This window comes from Geospiza fortis, unplaced genomic scaffold (genome assembly GCF_000277835.1).
Source record: "Geospiza fortis unplaced genomic scaffold, GeoFor_1.0 scaffold192, whole genome shotgun sequence".
In the NCBI taxonomy this organism is placed as follows: domain Eukaryota; kingdom Metazoa; phylum Chordata; class Aves; order Passeriformes; family Thraupidae; genus Geospiza; species Geospiza fortis.
Window position 1 is genome coordinate 9,265,157 of NW_005054315.1, and position 19,106 is coordinate 9,284,262.

A 19,106-nucleotide genomic window follows, 5' to 3' on the forward strand; every position below is an offset into this window, starting at 1 on the left:
GTGAGTGCTGCTGATACATCTTTGCTTAAAATGCATAAAAACCATTAATCCAACTGGTAACATCCAGAGTGGACTATAGCAAGCCTGCAGCCTTATTTCCTCTGTTTGGCTAGGACAGGGAAACTAAAGGACACAACTCAACTTGCTGCAGGAACAATAAACCACAATGCAGCATGGGCCACTACTGGAGCAGGAATAAGAGACCATGGCAGGGCTTTTACCCTGTGACCTCTAAGGCAGCAACACGCAGAGTCCACACACCAACAGGCAGAGTCACCTTTCAGGTCAGGCTCCCTGCAACCTCCACTGCATTCCTAAGAAAGCAGCTGGACAGCACTTCTGTAGCAGATGGTATGAGTGAGGGAAAAAAAATCTGTCATACGAGGAGAATTGCTTCTCCTAGTGCAAGAAAAGGCTTCACTGCAGTGAATTGCTTAGAAAAGCCTTCACTGTTTCCTCCTCCTCATTTTTTAGGTACACAGTCCAATGTTCAGGGGGGGCTCACTGCAGTTTTGCTTCTCCTTAAGTCGGGCAGCTACAGCAGAGAAGTCCTTGAGCAATTCACACTATGTCACTAGGCTGCAAAACATCCTGAAAATGGCATGTACAACACTAGACCGCTTGGGGGGAAGGCGTGAAGGAGACAGTTTAAGGTCAGAGAAGAAGTTCATGGCAGAAGAGAAATGAACCCAGATCCTTTGAAGCCTCAGACAGCACACCAACTACTGGGCTACATTCCCTCTATTATTTTGGAACTTGTGCTGTTATCCAGAAGAGCAGTTTGTGGTTTCCCTGTTTGAGTTCTATGACAGGACAGTTTGAATAGCTAGAAAAGAATTTTGTTTGCTAACTCACAGAAGAATAAAATCTCAAAAAACTTTTTTTTGTTTTTAAATAGTCCTTTAAATTCCAGCAACTCCTTTGAATTTTGAATTGAAATTAACGTTTCAGTCCACCACAATCTTGATTTTAGTTCATCCTGGCTTCTAACCTAATGAAGACAGACAAAAAGGTTCAGACCAAGATGTTCTGTGGTTTAGTGAAAGAGAGCTAGTTTTCTGTTTCTAGAAGTAACTGGCATATAAATTCACCAAATTAAGTCATAATTTTTTTTTCTTAGTTCAACAATCCATCTACCACAAGAGATACAGCGGGTATTGTGCCTTAATACTGAAGTGTCTTCAAAGCCATGCAAGATGTCAGTGAATGGCAGGTAGAAATTACATCCCTTCTGTGAAGTCTGAATATAGGCTGTAAGATTTCTGACACTGTATTATGCTACCATCTACTGGTTCATGTTAAATTAAACCTCTGAACTTTCCCTCCAACTCATGCACCCTCCAAGCAAAAAAAAAAAAAATCAGTTTCTACAGAGGCTTAAAATTGCAAAATATTACTTTGAAATTTGCTAAGGTAATTTCACAGTTCTACTCAGCTTTTGTCTTCTTTTAATTAAGCAGATGCAAGAGTGACTGTTATACATGTTCAGAACATTTTTATCAAGATAAACCAAACTCATCCAGTCATTTACTTACATTCGGCTAGTTTCAATGTTCTCAGAGTGTGGTTCTCCTGGTGATCTGCAAAACCAGATAAAAAACCTTAAGCACTGCTTGTTCTTTTAAGTCATTACAATATGAAGTTATGAAATATGGAATGTGATGAGTCTATTATTGCCACTAAAAGCATCAACTTTTTGATACTTGCAGATTTAGCTTCTCAAACTCTAGAATACACTTTATCACAAAAAAACATGATAGTATAATTAAGCTAAATTTCCCTAAGCAGGAGAGCACTTTTCCCCCATGCTTACGCAACAGGAGCCATTAGGGGAGAGATCTGCTGGCAGCACTTCTGCATTCAGGCAGCATAGTGCTCCAGCCCTGGGCTAATTCTTCATAACCACTTCTGTAACCAAACGTGTACTCAAAGATTATCAGTGATCAACTGCAACCAACAAATTCTCTACAGAGCTGGACTCTAAGAAGTAGCAGCTCAGAAACAGGGTCCAAAAGGATATCAAAACAAACCTCTTATCTCTCTCCACCTGAATTCGTGGAGCTAATCTCACAGATTTCTGTTTTCTTCAATCCAGCCAAGAGATCAGACAGCAAAATTCGGAATTAAGTGTTATTGCCTAGCACAAGCAGCACCTGTGTTTAGCTTGGCAACCCCACTAACTTAATTTACAGACTAATTCAATGGGTATAGCTCCATACTAACTTAAAATAGACTAAATTATAGTTATTTAGCTCCTCCTTATTCCCATCTTCCTTAAGACAGCATTGATTCAACTGCTAATTCTTTTCAGACAGCATTTTTTTTCTCTCTTTGAGGCAGAACTTCCCCCTAGCCAGTGAGTTTGTAGCCAGACAAGCCAGAAGACAAGGCAGTACAAATGCAGCAATTTTGTTTCCCATCATCTTAGGATGCCTTGAAATCAGACCTTATGGAACCTTTGCTTGGGAACAACCTTTGGTACAGTTGACCAGTACTGCCATGCTGGAAATACTGTGCAAGGAGTGGAAACAAAGCACAGCCATTACAGTAAAACTCTGCAGCTTAGGTGAACAAAAATGTCTTTCATGACAGCTCTCTAAAAACAGAAGTGAGCTAAAATCTGCAAACAGAACTAACTTTTTAGGTTTCACCAGAGTCTGCTGAGAGACTTCAGTTATGACAGCTAAGCAGACTTTCCCACAGCTTTACAGGAAAAAAAAATCAATAGTTATAGGAATGCAATTTCTAAATTTCTCTATTTATTATACAACTATCTATAACATTCTAAATGCTATTGGAAATCTCCACATGTAGCCTGATACATTCCCTTTTTCCTGCTTCATTGTGTTATTTTACTGGATGGTCTCTCCTATTAAAGTTTGGACTGCTCTCCAAACACTCTACTAAAATTTTAGTTACTTTTCTGAAATACCAGATCTTAACAATCTTTTGGATTCTACTAAACAGACCCAGTGCCTAGAAGGCATTTCTGGCAGACAACTTATAATTCCCAGGTTAGCTGGATACTGTGTGGTGACAGATAATGCAGAACACAGGAAATTATTTGTTTGTATTTCACTAACTTATAAAATTTAACAGACACTAGGGACAGAATTCTGAACTTCCTATCCAACTAATATTACACTGACGCTTAAAATATACTCTTTAACTGGAAAATAACATAAAAACTGCCCAATCTCAAAATTTGGCCTCTATTTATTACCTACAAATTACGTTTCACTTACTCATTAAATTCAGGACTGACAAGGCAGTTGCTGACAAAAATACTGCTCAGCAGCAAAACAAATAAGAATTTCCTTTTAACTCCGGTGACCAAAACAAGCCTCTAAATGCTTAGTGAAAAGAATCTCGTATTTTTTTCCCACTCATTCACCTGAGCATTTAAGTGTTAGAAGCTGGAATAGTAGAAAGACACATGTTTATATTCATACTGGTTAGCTCCTCTATTTACTTCCAGGACTTTAGAAAATGGTAGCAAAATGTCTGGACATTTAAAGCTTTGCTTTCTTAATTCCAGTATTGGGACATACAACACATTTATCATTAAACCATCTAACGACTCTATGGCCCATTGTACGAAAATACAAAGGAAATAGTGGTGTTGAAAGAAAAACATCAAGAATACCTAAAGCCTTCCAGCCTTTAAAATAAACAGCAGCATGAAGAATTACAGAAAAAGAGCAGACTGGCATCTAAACTGCATATAAAAAAGTAGCCTGGTGATCTGCAGTACAGACATGAAAACAGCTAGCAGTATATCCAAAATCTTTTCCTATCCTCACTGCCTGTGAGAATATTATTAGGGCTGTAAAGAGACAATACAGTTCGGTATATGTTACTCAAAAAAAAAAAAAGGTTGTGTCTATAAGACAAACAATATAAGAAAAAAATACCATCTAGCTGGGTCAAAAAAGGTTTGGTCCTCTAAGGTAAGTGGTTCTGCAGAACACAGGGTGAAAATTCCTTCAGCTTATTGTTTTCTAAAAGATGAACAGACCTACTATAACTATGATTTGCAGAATTATTAATGGACATATTAACACGATTTTAAAAGGTTTCAAATGACCACATAAGCACCTAAAAAATGAGCTTTCAATACTCAGTAAAATGAAGTGGAAGATCAATCTAATGACAGGAATTGTACTTGTTTGCTGAGAAGCTATTTATTTTGCAATACCCAATTGTTTACAAACAAGATACCTTGTTATTTCCTGTGAGCAGGCAACAGTATTGAAAAACAACTATATAGTACGGCAAGACGTCCTTTCATCATGCTTAAAATCTGAAACAAGAGTTCTGTTCAGAGAAAATCTCAGAGCAAATGCTCTTAAAAATTTCAGCTTTCAATTAGATCGTAGATACTGATCACAAGACAACAACTAATCTGAATACTGCAGTATGAGCTCGCAAATTCAAATGGTGGCTCATTTCCAATAACATAGGGAGCAACTTCTCCATTCTACAAGCCGCTCCTTTTACTTCCAGTGTACCTTTTTAGATGAGAAAAGTAAAGGTATGCAAGTTTACACACACTGCAACATCATCAAGCCATCTGGATAAATACTTCAAAACAAAAACTGAACACATGCTTGGATAGATATGCTAAACAGTTTATACAGAAATTCAGTACGACAGCAAAATCTAACAGGGACTTTTACGTGATAATTTTGTTCTTAAGAGGGATATCGTGGAGCACCACAGTGTTTGCTTGTATTTTAAAAAGCAGGCAAGGGCAAACTGAGCGAGCATTGAAATCACTGTCAGCAAGAGTGTAAGTCAACTTTGCCAGCTGACTTATCTAAAACAAACAATGTAACTTAATATTATTTATAAAACTAACTTCAGGCCATACAAATGAAATACCTTAAAATAAACATTATAGTAGAAAAACTCCTGAGAAACAACCTGACATGCTTTATGCTTACCTTTTACAAGCTGTGGCCATTCGGTGACATCAGGGTGATCACAATTTTGAGTCACTGATCAAAACTGAGTTGTCGCACCAGTCCTGTATCACGCTGAGCTAAGCATAAGCTTAACAATTCTAAATAAGTAAAAATAATGTAGTTGAAATTTCTTAAAAATTATTTTCAGCCAATTCTCTAAATAAAAAAATATTAATAAGAGGAAAAATATTGATGCTAAGCATTGTTTTATCAGCGAGATTAAGACTTACTTACATTCATTTTTTGCATGGCATTTTAACTTCTAGAGTAACTCGCTATAGTACAATCAACTGATAAACTTGAAAATTCAGCAACTTATTTTTAGTCTAAAAAACCAAAAGCCATACCCATCTCTTGGACCAGTGCAAAACACCCAGTGTCAAGACAACAAGGATTGAAGGATCTGGAAGTGTGTGCATAAATATGAACCGTAATTTGTAACTACAATAAAATTCTGGTAGAAGTGTTACTGCTACAACTTGATTAACGTTGTTTCTTAGCAAGCAAGGCTCTGTTCCCAGGGGAGCAACAAAGTAACCTGAACTTTGTTGTATGCCTCTCCCCAAAAAGAAGTAATCTATAGATACGTAAAAGTTTTAGAGGAGCAACCTTTGCTATCTGTGGTAAATCTTTTAGCTTCTTTGCTCCATTTTTATCATGTGTCCTCTCTCCTCTCCCTTAAATTTTCAAAAGTATATTTTACCTGTCAATTGTTTCCCGTGATCTGGCTCCACTGGTATAAATGGAAGTGTTGGTCCTTTACTTTGTCACGCAGGTGGCAGCCAATGATCACTCAGCAATACTCGCGCCCAGAGCGCCCTGGGACCACCCCAGCTGATTACTTCCATGGCTGAAAAGGAACCAGTTAGTCTCTTACCTACTGCTATTATCTACTCTAAACTAAAGTTAACGGATACAATATTTCCAAACATAATCCTCAACACTCAATTCATACCATTCTCTCTCCCCCCCAAGCTCGTAAGTGCACTGGAGAAAGCCAGAAAAGAAAAAAGGTCTCTGAAGGAGAATCAGATGACAAACAGCATTCGCTTTCTGCTAATATAAAGTTTTGATAAAAATGGCAATGCTAATATTGTATTTAGTAAATAAAAAGTCATCTTACTTTCTCTTTAAAGCAGTAGCTATGAAGACAGATATTTGTATAGTATCCTGAGAAGTTTATTCCTGTGGTAACCCAGATGAAACCCCACATTTGCAGGTTGCCATGCAGCAAAAGCCTCACACAGAATGAAGGTGCACAAAGCTATTGATGGCACAACCAAAAGTCTCTGCAACACCTGCAGACATAACAATCTGGTGCAAATACTAAGAGAGCACATCAGACAGCTTGAAATATTTAGTAAAAAACATTTATTTCTTTACTGCACCTTCTTTTGTGCTTCAGTCCAATGTATTACAAGAGTATTACAGTAAGATTTTAGCAAGCTCATGATTTTCTAAAGTTTGTCAGAAAAGCTGCCAGTTTTGCCAATCTACTACAATTTGCCATTCTGCCACAAACTCTGCCCAGAACAAAATTTGTCTTAGTTTCATAATGATGCTTATTAGTTTTATCATTCATTGAGATAGGTAAAGTGCCATGTGTTGATTTTAACATCAGCAATATTTAAGTGTTCTCATTGTAACACAAGTGCAGTTGACACAAGGAAAGTAAAAAAAAAATAGGCTACCAAAAATCTCCAAAACAAAACAGAGGTTCTCCAGCACTTATGTTTCACGGGTGTAAACTGTCAAAGTTTAACTGAGTCAATTCCAGGAACACAGAACAATGATTAAAAGTCAGTTGGAAAGGTTCCTCATCTGTCAACATTACAGAACAAGGTAAAGACCTCCCATTTAACATTTGTGGCCATCAGCTGTACAGAAAGGCAACAACTCAAGATGCTGACGCAAAACTAAGAAGCTGTAAAACACTACACTGCTTATGACATTCTGATTAAGATCTGAAAACTTCCACTTTCAGGCAAGCCTTAGTTTTAAGGAAACAGACACCTATTCTAACACTGCTTCTAGCACTTTGCCCAAGTAACTTTTAGTACACTGGTCAGAGAACAGTGGTATAATCTCTAAAGCCTCATTGGCTGGGAAAGCTGCATTCTGATTACCTGAAGTATCAGCTCGTGTTCTGGAGTGTGCCTGATCAATGACTCCCTACATAGACTTGGTCCTATACCACCCAGACTATTGACAAAAATGTATTACAGTAGTCTTCCATTCAAATGGAAGCATGCTGGAACACCAGGCTGCCATCAACCTTATTAAAGCAAAGTTTTCCTGAGGCTGTTTCATATGGGAGAAGTCATGAACCTGACTGATAAGAGTGAAGGAGCACATGAAGTGCTGGCGCTGGATTCAAACGCCACTAGATTTTGCAATGTTAAAAAATATACTTTAAGTTAGCAGCTCCACAGTCATAGTCAAGACAAGCTTATGCCAAGGCCTGATCCAGATCCAGTTCTGTTAGTCTCATTTACCACACCACCAAACATAGTATCTACAGCAGTTCTGTGATGGGAGGCAGGGTCTGAACTGCTGCAAATCTCACTGAGCTGAAGTTAACTCATCTAAGTTTTGTTGTGAAACTTGTACCTACAAACTGAATTTGTCATGGGTGAAAGCTTTGAGTCAGGTAGTTTCAGTATTTCTGATTTGTTGCACAATACCTTAAACCTAGACTTACTGAACTGTGGTCTAAAATTCTCATGCTCCTTTTCAGCACTCTAGATGCAAAAAACTGTAATGAATAATTTTTCTCTTTTATCTCCTTATCATCCTACCTTTTCCACCTATCCTTGCCTTCACTCCTGTGGGACAGAATATGATTGGCAAGGATTCCCTAGCATAGATGAAATAATTAATTTTTCTAAAACCTTACTCATTCATGCATCAGCAGAGTAGTGTCTGCTGGCAAAGGGACCAGCACATTGGAACACAAAGTGGGTGGTGAAGGAGACTGTCATCAAAGATTTATTCTGAATATATTTCAAAGGACATTTTGACTGCTTGATACAAACAAGGTACAAAAACCTGCAACCTGGTTAAGAGAGTCAAAAGACACTGCTTGATTAGGAAAGGAAAACCACACTGATGAATTAAGATCCTGGAAAATGGTATTATAAATTGTGAATTGATCTAAATCAACGGCTTTTCTGTCACAGGAATTTCTCTACAAAAACCTCCTCTGTTTGTAACTTACCTTACAGAAGATAGAAACAGCAGCCCCAGAGCAGATATTTTTTCATATTACTCAAACAAATTTCTCTGGTCCTAACTGTTATGATCAGCATGGCTTACAGCTTAGGCTTTTATAGACACACTGAGCAGCTGAAGATATCAAAGGAAGTTTGTGCCTATGGAGTATGCCCAAAAAACCCAAGACGCTGCCAGGCTCTTTGGGACTGGCACATCTGTGTCTGCCTAGTGACTATTTACTAGAAGTAGAATCAACCAGGGCTGCAACTACACCTATTACAGTTAGCAAGACATGTCTTCAAACCATGTATCTGAAGAACTTTGTGACTTCAACTAGCCCTCATCAAAAAGAAACAGAATAAACAATGTTTACGCAGTGATTTGGAACAACATCTATTTCTCCAAGATGGCACAAGTGAATATTTTCTTAAAAGAATGTTCCTACCAACTCAAGGAGTTAAACAATGAGTGAAAGAACAAGATGTCAGAAAGCAAGTTCAGAAGCATCAAAAGGGGCTAAAAGCAACTTTGTTGCATAGTTTGATGAAAGGTCTCAGCACATTTCCTTAAACCTTGAAGGTCTACAAGCAGAAGGCAAGAAGAGGTTCCCAACTTCAACATACAGAACCTAAAGCCACATCCTGGAGATCGTAAGTACTTATTTTTCAGCAACCAAAAAAAAGGCAAATAACTTCCAGGTTGGAATCAATTATTTGAACATTGTTATCCTTATGGTTTCCCTAAATCTGCTACTACTCTTGGGTTATTTGACGGTCACATTCTGTGAGAGCAATGCAATCCAGCAGCTGAGGCCTAGGAAGATCCCCTAGAGGATGAACACTTTCCTTATTTAAACTATAACTTCTGACTGCCTTATTGAAAGAGTGGCACTTGTAAGAATTTAAGTTTCCTTTACAAAGGCATCTTAACTATCTACCCAAGTAATCTGTGATCCAAATTTAATATTCTCTTTTTGATCTATGATGAAAATAGGGGTAATCCACTGTACAATGAAGTACCATGATCTACCTTACATTTCAGTACCAGAATTTTAGTTGCTTAATTAAATATAACCATCTCTCTCAAGAATATACCACTAAAGACAGCTTTTGAAGGTCTTCTGAAGAGTCCCTATGAATGCTCCAAGAATGAATTTTATATATTTCCAGAATGACTTTGAGTACCACAATGAAACAATCATCTATACAGTAAGAAACTGTCACCTAATAGGAGAGTGGGTTTTTTATAACTTGAGATTGAGTCAAATGTCCTGGAGAATATTCACCAAACCCCTAAATTCGATCTTAATTGTCATACGCAGAAAAGAAAAAAAAAAGTAATGCAATAGGCATGTTTGAGCCTATATTTCTTCATAGAGTGGAAGTACAAATTACTTTTCTTGTCTGTATGCTGCTTCCAATGCACAAAACATAAAAAGATAAGTTTTCTTCATCTAATTAGTAGGCAAAATTATTACTGATTCTACAGTAAAACAAAACAGCCACTAATACAACCTGATCATATAAATCCTAATGAAGCCAAAAAAAAGTTCCAACCAAACACTAATAAGGCCTCTATATGATTTTTTCCCCCCGCTGACTGGTAAGCCAAGCAATTCAACTAGTAACAAATACAAAATCATGTGAGTTAAAAAACCAAAAGAATTGGGTTCTATCCTGGAAAATGCCAACCTAAAGCGACTAAAGCAGTCATAACTGATGTACAAATGTACACATGCTCCCATGAATTACAAAAAGAATGAGAGATATGGCTCATGAAGGGTCCCTGGAACAAAGCACTTCACACATCTTCCAAACTTAAACCCAGTTCTCCAATTATTCAGTATTCTCCAAAAGTTTTCCAGAAGTAGTAGAAAAGAGCCACAAAGACATCATGAAGATAGAAGAAAATGCCTTGTGATTAGACAATGAAAAAAGTTCAAAGTTAATCAAGCCTATCATCATAGACACTGGAAGAAACTAAGTCTTCTCATAGCACAAAAAGAATACATAAAGATCTTCAAACTGAAAGAATGCATATAAAATCCTCATTAATAGAAACTAAAGGCCCACAAATTCAATTAGAGCAAGAACATAAGCATGAGAACAATTAACACTTGAATAAATTATTTGGGATGGGAATCTGAATTTGTTACTATCTTCAAATTAAAGTTAGTGCTACTCTGGAATTTACATTTCAGTAAAATCACAAGTTACTCAGTTTCATAAAGGCAGAATTTTGCGTACCTCAATACAAAGAGATAAAACATAGATTTACATAAAAGCTCCATCCTATAATATCTGTACACCTACTTTGCCTTGATGTCAATGCTCCTCACTGTACTGGTTTTGGCTGGAATAGAGTTAATTTTCTTCATAGTAGCTAGTGTGGGGCTGTGTTTTGGATTTGTGTTAACAGTGGGATGTTTTTATTGCCGTTTGTGTTACAGCTTTCACAGAGTCAGGGTCTTTTCTGCTCCTCACCCCACCAGGGAGGAGGCTGGGGGTGCACAGGGAGTAAGGAGGGTTCACAGCTGGGACAGCTGACCCCAGCTGACCACAGAGACATTCCATATTATAAGGCATCATGCTCAATGTATAAAGCTGGGGGAAGAAGGAAAAAGGGGGAATGTTCGGAGTTATGGAATTTGTCTTCCCAAGTCACTGTTACCTATGATGGAGCTCTGTTTTTCTGGAGATGACAGAACATGTGCCTGTCCATGAGAAGTGGTGAATGAATTCCTTATTTCGCTTTGCTTCATGCACAGCTTTTGCTTTACCTATTAAATTATCTTTATCTCAACCCACGAGTTTTCTCACTTTTACTCCTCCAATTCTCTTCCACATCCCACTGTGTGGGTAGGTGAGAGAGTAGCTGTTTGGTGTTTAGTTGCCAGCTGGGGTTAAACTATGATATCCATAAATCACAGAGTAAGAGAAAAATACCTAATGTTTGCTCCCATTCCCTCCCCTCAGGCCAAAAACTAGAGGCCTGCATGTTATTCCCATTTTCTACAGATGCTCCTGCAACTTTGGATTCTAGATTTTGCCTTCAATATCTGGTTTTGGTTTAATATTTCAGTGAGACCATACACGTATTCTGTTCACCTTTGTAAAAGCAGGAAAGATCCAAAATTATCTTTAGCTTTTGTGTTTTACACTTAGACCACAGCTGATTTTTTTCTTCCACTACACACACCTCTGATTTTTTTTTTTAGCAGAATTATTTGTTTCTATTTCAGTTATATTATACCTGTTACTTCAGGCTCCCTCCAAAATGATACAAAGCCATGAACAAAAAGCCCTTTCTACACCAGTAGGTGAAATCCAATCACCTATTTACATGTCTTTTACTAATTCTTTTCTTGACTACTCATCATGTTATTTTGCAGGTAAGTTTTACAGCTTCAGTTTTACTACTTAAGCTTTTATTTCGTCTGTCCTTTTCCTTATTCTCTATTTTGATTTCTTTTGCCATCCATCTTTTATGCTGCCTTCCATGTAAAGCATCTTTCTGTTCACCAAGTTCCTCAGCACGTTTGTTTACATATAATTTATATTAAAACTGAGCAACTATGCAATTCTGTAGTATGACATTCAGCTTTTCTGATGTTCCATTAGTATTTATTACTCACAATTTGTGGGGATTAGAGGGCAATTCTTCATCAATTTATGAAGTACATATCACTACAAAGACTCTATGCATACATACAGTGGCAAGCAGCTAAAACATCCAGAAGAAAAGCAGCCAGCAGTCATAATGGCAATAAAGAAAAAATGGCTTAGGTTTGAAGAAGAGCCATCATACACAGAACTGGTATTGACACTGGAGAGCAAGAAGCAGGTGGGTGGTCCCAGTGGTGCTGTGGGTGCAAAAATGAATATACACTACCTGCCAGATGCCTGCTAGAGTAAAGGACCAATCTATACAATTCTCTCAGGAACATCTGGATTGTGACAATGTAACATTGTAGCTTTTTGAGAGACTTACAATTTTTAATTAGTATATACTACAGCTAAAGTTTCAGCTTAGAATTAACAGTTTTATTAGAGCCTGTCTATAGCTTCCTACAAAACAGAACTTAAAAAGACATCAAACAACTGTTCTGCAAATTTGAGATTTCTAAACTTTAAGTATATTTCTAAGTTAATTATCTCGAAAAGAAAAATCCAGACATAAACCCATGACACAGAAAACTTGGATCAGCCTCCCCACAATTTAAGTGGTTAAAAGAGAAAGTACACACATGGTTTAGGAACTGTTATTGAAATAACAGTTACATACATTGTTACATACAATCTTGTATATGCATTAACAGACCTATTTAATACGGCAGAAAATTTAACTTAATCGTTGTTTTTCTCAATGTAGTGGTGCTAAAAGTTTCAAAAATTCTCAATGTACCAAGTTGCAGAACTACAGAACTTAAAAAGACACTACAAAGTAGCGCAGTAATACCAGGTATTACTAGAGAACTACACTACTATTTCAGTTAGGAAATGGCAATTACAATAACTACAAGCTCAAGTCCCAATCCTGCCACATTACACGTACATACTTTTAAGCTGGTTGGACATTTAAGAGCCTAGACAAAAAAGAGATACCATGTGCCATGGGTTTATGTTAACACTGCTGAAAAAGATTGCATTTCTGTATTTCCCAGCATTCCTATTTGTAAACTTGACTTACACTGATGATTGCATAAGTTTTCTGCAAGCTCTAAACTTATTTTTCAAGTCATAGCCTCACTATAAATATGTTCAGTAGCAAATTAAAAAAAACATACAGCTTTCAGAAACACATCAGTTCTTATCCAATCCATGGAGAAATAAATGGATTGTAGCAGCATGATGATGAGCTTGTTAAATCAAAAGGGAATTCACCAGTGTTATACCATCAGTATTTATTTTCCCCAAGAAAAATCAAATAAGTCAGTTTTCTAGAGAATTATGATTAAGTAATAAATATCATAGTTAAAAAGGGAAAATTTAATGTGTGCTTCTTCCTGAATTGATTTTCAACCTTTTTTAAAATCTCAGTGAAGAAAAGTGTAATTATTTGCTATAACAATTATTAGCATACAAACAATGTAAGTGGAAACATAAACATACCATATCTTTCCAGAGCTGCAGAATCTTGTTCTTTCAAATTCTAAAATGGACTTCTACAGTTCTTGTACCTATAATGCAAAACATTACAATTCAGTTCTTGCACTATGCTTCACACTATTCTGAAGCTCCACACAACTTCAAGACAATACATTCAAAAGTGCCTATTTGACTAGTCACAAATCTGCAACTAAAGGAAACACAGAATCATAGAACATGTCTAGTCAGAAGGGACCTACAAGGATCATCATATCAAACTCTCCACTTCTTACAGGACTACCTAAAACTAAACCATATAAAAATAAATTACACCTCTCATAGAAAAGCACAACAGAAAATAATTATGTTAGATAAGCTACAAAAGTGTGAAGTTCCTACACACAGTGTTCCCTATTTTTTCCCCTGTAGTGATGCAATAGAGTTTTACAATTCCATTCATCCAGTTCATTACAAATACCAATTTCCTTTCTCCTTCCCGCCCCTTATTTTGTCCTTTTTTTTTCTTTTCTGTAAGAACTGGCATTTATAACAAGAAAAAAAATAAACACTCAGGAGAAGTCACAGATATAAACAAATCTTTGTTCCGGGTGCATAAAACTGTTGGAGTTCAGTATGCTTTTCTACAAATTTATTTTCAGAGAAGTCATAATTAACAACGGACTAAAACATACTTGAAATATTTTCAACGAACACCTAAAAGCACAACAAGCCTTGAGGGAAAAGGTGACAGAAAGAGACACATATGCCTACAACTAAAGAAAGATAAGGGTTGTGGATCCCCATCACTGAAGGTGCTCAAAACCAAGCTGGATGGGGCTCCCAGTAACCTGGTCTAGCAAAAGGTGTCCCTGCCCATGGATGAGGCTTGTAGTTAGATTTTTTCTTAAAGGTTCCCTACTAACCCAAACTATTCCCTGATTCCATGAAATCTACTACTTTCCAAAAAAGTTAGTAATTTGGCACAGAATATCACATTTTCAGCACTCTGAAGATTTAATACATAATTTCTTGGCTTAAAACTCTATTAAGAACAAACAAATTCAATGCAGCTGATTTAGGCTGATCTCCAATATAGATCAGGGTTCCCACATAGGAAACCTCAATCTGGTTATCTTAATAGTACATTCAGTTTTATTTTAGAAGATGCCAAACCAGCAAGAAATCATTTGGTGTCAGGGCCCAAATTCTTTATCAGGGAACTGTAATGGGATGATCCTGGACCAGTTTTGCCACTAAAGCTCCAAGCACTAACAATGTGAGCACACTCTTTTGTATTTTAAAAAAATTAGTTATATGGGGCAGCCTACAAGTTTTGTGAAAAACGATTGCTATTTCAACAAGCAATTCTACTAATTATGTAGCTTTCTGTACAGTTAGGATTACTGTGTTAGCAATACACAACTGCGTCAATAAAACTTTGCTACCATTCAGAAAAAAACAGAAGAAAAATTCATCTAAACAACATGAGTCAGTAACTGATGATTTTCCTATTTGTAAGTAGCACTTCCACTCCATATCCATAGCAGAAATCCAAAATACCTTATATTCGACCAAAAAATAATTCTTCATTCACTGTGGTGCCATTAGACAAACTCAGTTAGAAGTATTCTGACAAAATGCAACCAATATTTTCACACCTTGTGTTGCAGGACTTCCAGATTCAATGTATACTTTTGCTCCTCTACAGACCTAGAGCAGTGTCATCTGTATAAAATTCTCTCATTCTCCTCTAAGATACAGAAGCACAAATTTTCAGTATGCACAGAGTAGGAGGAGAGCACCAAGTAAAAAAAAGTATTGCAAATGCATCTACCAGGGTTCTTATGATTATTGCCCGGCAACAGAGACAAAAAAAAAAAAAAAAGGTTCCCAAAAGAACTGAAGCTATGCAGTAGGGTAGGACTGTACAAGTGATATAGGAAACAAGATCACAAAGGAGGAGATGTAGACAGGTTATTTGCATAATAATACACAGTAACAGAAGAGCAAATCCAACAACACAAAACTGAAGTTCCTGGACTTCCAGTTCTTCTCCTTCAGTTTCTCCCCAACAGCTACCACTAAGGCAGAACAGAGTTTAGCAGTCTGCTAAGTCTAAAGTCTACATTCACTCAAAGGCTACATGACAGCATGAAAGGAAATAAGGCTAACAAGGCTCTGTAATGCTTGTCTAAAAGGAATGAAAATTATTTCATGAAGTCAGATGTACTTCAACATTCACCTTCAGTATACTTAATTAGCACTAAGCCACATCTGCCTAAAAAATTGCAAATGACAATATGACTTAAAGCTTGGCCAACCTTATTGCTTCCACTCCACATTAAAAAAAAATCAATCAATCAATCATGTGACCAGAGCCAAAAAAGCTGCTTGTTTACCACTATGTCATGCATTTTCAATAAGGAGACTTCAAGGCACACTGAATTATATTAACACAGACAGTAAAGCACTGAATTAACCACACTGTCGCATACGGAATTACAAAATATTGAATAAATTAATTATAAAATATAAAAAATATTTTGCAACTCTCACATCTAGCCCGATAAAAAATAGAATGAAATCATCTCTATCAGGTGCTTAGATATGTTTAATGTTTACATCCTTCTTTCAATCAGATATTCGGGTTATAGGAATCATGCAAATGGAGTATTTTTCACAACCTTACTATGGAAAGGGCTCAATCTTTGCAAGCAAGAAATACCAGTGTTTCACAGAAGTGTTACACTCTCTCAGGAGCTCCCTTGTCCTTGAAATCTGATGGGATTTGCAGATTGTGTGGACTCTTAAGTATGTATTTCTATTGGCTACAATAAGCAATTTTTGCTACACCAGCTGAAACACGAGGTGTTGCTACTCAGTCAGTGTACACTAGTATACCTTGGACTTTCTAAAAATAAACCTGGGTGTACACACATAGTAAAACACAATATTCATCACCAAGACTTTGGACATGAGATTTCACTATGAAGAGATTTCACTACGAAAAAATAAGCAATCATTATCTGAGTATAGCTATACAAATAAGAAAAATGAAAGATTGTATTGGAAACAGAAATTCTGAGGTAGTGACAGACCTCTTCAGTATTACCTAGCTTTGCAGAAGTTTTTGATTCCTTTTAAGAAAAAGGCAAATACCACATTGTAAAATAAAAATATTTAAAGAATTAGTTAGCTCAAACATACAACTAGCTATAAAGCAAAAGCAAAACTCTTCTACAACTATAATAGCCATTCTTGAAGTATTTTGACCTACGCCCCATTTGAGAAGCTGAGTTCCTTTAAGAGCCACTCCACCACCCTCTAACAGCCCAAGCCTGCAGAACTGCAGCTGCTGCAGCCTGGGTCCCAGGGAGCATACCAGAGCAGGAGTACACAAGCAGTGCCAGAGCCTGGCTGCCTGGACAAGCCTGGCATCTCTCAGCGCCCTGCAAGCTTGGCAACACAAGAGAGATCACTCTTGTGCCTCCCCTGCACAAAGCTCCTAAGGGTAAGGGAGAGGATGTCTGTCATCCAGATCTCCTCATTTTATCGATTTCTTAGGTGTAATGATTATCAAGGAAGTATTAAAAAGTCCTAAAAGCAGTCTGCCAAATGAAGAAAAGAGCATGGTCTTCTCTATGGAGAGATGAACTAGCTTCACACCTAGAACTCTAGCTCGGTCAGAAGTCCTGTCACAGTCCTCAAACAACACCAGAATGAAATGCAAACTGTGTGGACTAATCATTGCCAGACCATTATGCAACAGCCACCAAACCCAAACAGAAGTTCTGTAATTTACTGCTTATGATCCTACTGATCCATAGGCCACCAAGATCAAATTTCCTTTGGGTTTCAAGCCACCCTTTAGTTTTTGATATTTAATTTTGTCTTTAGTTGTTTAGGTCACAGCTTTGACATTCTGTCACACAAGGAAGGAACATGAAGGCACAGGGAGGACAGGAAGATTTGAGAGAGCCAGCATGGCTTCACCAAGGGCAAGTCTGGCTGGACCAACCTAATGGACTCCTAAGACAGAGTGACTGCATCAGGGGACAAGGGAACGGCTACTGATGTCATCTATTTGGACTTCTGAGGCTTTTGCTGTCCCCCACAACACCCTTCATCCTAAGCTGGAGAGATAATAGATGGGACTCTGGTGGATGAGGAATTGGTTGGATGGCTGCATACAGAGGGTAGTGGGGAATGGCTTAACGTTCAGATGGACATCAACAACAAGACGCGTCCCTCAGGGGTCCATACTGAAACCAGTTCATCAATGACAGACAGTGGGACCTAATGTACCCTCAGGACACCTGCAAACAATACTAAGCTGTGTGGCTGATATGCCTGAGGAATGGAATGCCATCCAGAGAGATCTGGACAACACTGAAAAGCAGGCTCATGAGAACCTCACCCAATGAGTCCAAGTGGCCAGCATGGCCAGCAGGCCAAGTGAGACCAGTCTGCCCTTCTACTCCTCTGAGACCCCACCTGCAGTGCTGCATCCAGGTCTGGAGTCCACAACACATGACAGGCATGGGCCTGTTGGAGGAAGTCCAGAGGAGGGCCACAAAAATGATCAGCGGGCTGGAGCAGCTCTCCTATGAAGAAAGGCTGAAAGAATTAGCATTGTTCACCCTGGAGAAGAGAAGGATCTGAAGAGACCCATTTGCTTTTGTTTAGTACTGAAGAGGAACTTACACGACAGAGAAGGACAAACTTTTTACAAGGGCCTGCTATGACAGGATAAGAGGTAATGGTTTTTAACTAAAAGAGAGTAGATTAGGATGATATCAGAAAGTAATTTTTTACAGTGAGGGTGGTAAAGCACTGGAACAGATTGCCCAGGGATAGGAGATGCCCCAACCCTGGAAATATACACAGTTAAGCTGGATGGGGCCCTGAGCAACCTGATCTATTTGAAAATGTCCCTGCTTATTGCAGAGGAATTTGGACCAGATGACATTTAAAGGTCCCTTCCAACCCAAACTATTCCAAGTCTGTGGGAAAAAAAAAAGTCATGCACTCCATATCAAGCAGTCAATGGTATATGAGTTAAAGTTGTCCTATATCCACCACCACTGTAATCCACCTCTGAGTGACAGTCCCACTTCCATCATGCTACATAAGATAAACGTGATTCTCAGAAGCAAGTTATGTTAGTACACAGAGTATGTTTTTAAAGTTATTTGAATGGATGCAAACAGCAATGCTTTTCAATGAAAAGTACTGGGACAGCTACATACTATGAATGCCCTTTTCAAGCCACCAGATCAAAAAAAAAAAAATTCAAAGCTCTGCTTTGCTAACTAGATGTTTCTCTAAAAAAACCCATATATACTTCTGTCCTAAGGAAATGCAAGTAGCTTCAAAAGAAGCAGATCACCCCTCTTACCTAAGAAAGTGAAGTGAGGGTCCAGAAGGAAGCCACCCATTTAGCTCCACTCAGAAGAACAACTGCAGCTTCTCCTAATTCTTCACCACTCTGTAAAGCATGGGTAAAGAACCATGCAGGACGGTAATGGAAAGAGTATCGGTAAAGACTGACTTCCACCCCCTTCCTCCATTGAGCAGTTTGCATAAAACAGGGAAGCAGGCTCAACCTATTAAAGTAAGTAAGAAGTAGTTAATGCTTCCTTTAAGAGATTCATTCATAAGAGTATTTGTTAGACAGAACTATGATAATATTTGATTCATAATGTAATTTTGCACCCAGCAAGTTATTTGGTCAATAAGCTCTTTCCCTCCTAACCACAGGAAGGTGCAGCTATTCAAAAATAGCAATTTAAAATGCTATTTAGTCAGATGTTATATTGCCAAACCTGAATCTTGAATC

General features: G+C 37.8%; 1 protein-coding gene across 2 annotated transcripts in view; it reads right to left on the reverse strand.

The window, feature by feature from the left end:
* Positions 1 to 18,888, reverse strand: part of UBE3A (ubiquitin protein ligase E3A) — a 48,322-nt gene extending 29,434 nt beyond the window's left edge. Inside the window, exons 1-5 of one of the 2 annotated variants that reach the window (XM_031056151.1) lie at positions 18,666 to 18,888; positions 13,292 to 13,359; positions 5,671 to 5,817; positions 4,947 to 5,065; positions 1,536 to 1,580 (exon numbers count right to left, since the gene is read on the reverse strand). In XM_031056151.1, coding sequence (XP_030912011.1) covers positions 1,536 to 1,580; positions 4,947 to 4,966 — 65 coding nt within the window. In that variant the 5' untranslated portion in view covers positions 4,967 to 5,065; positions 5,671 to 5,817; positions 13,292 to 13,359; positions 18,666 to 18,888. The remainder of the gene's footprint in view (positions 1 to 1,535; positions 1,581 to 4,946; positions 5,066 to 5,670; positions 5,818 to 13,291; positions 13,360 to 18,665) is intronic. The other variant, XM_014306621.2, reaches the window with a different exon arrangement.
* Positions 18,889 to 19,106: the final 218 nt, after the last annotated feature.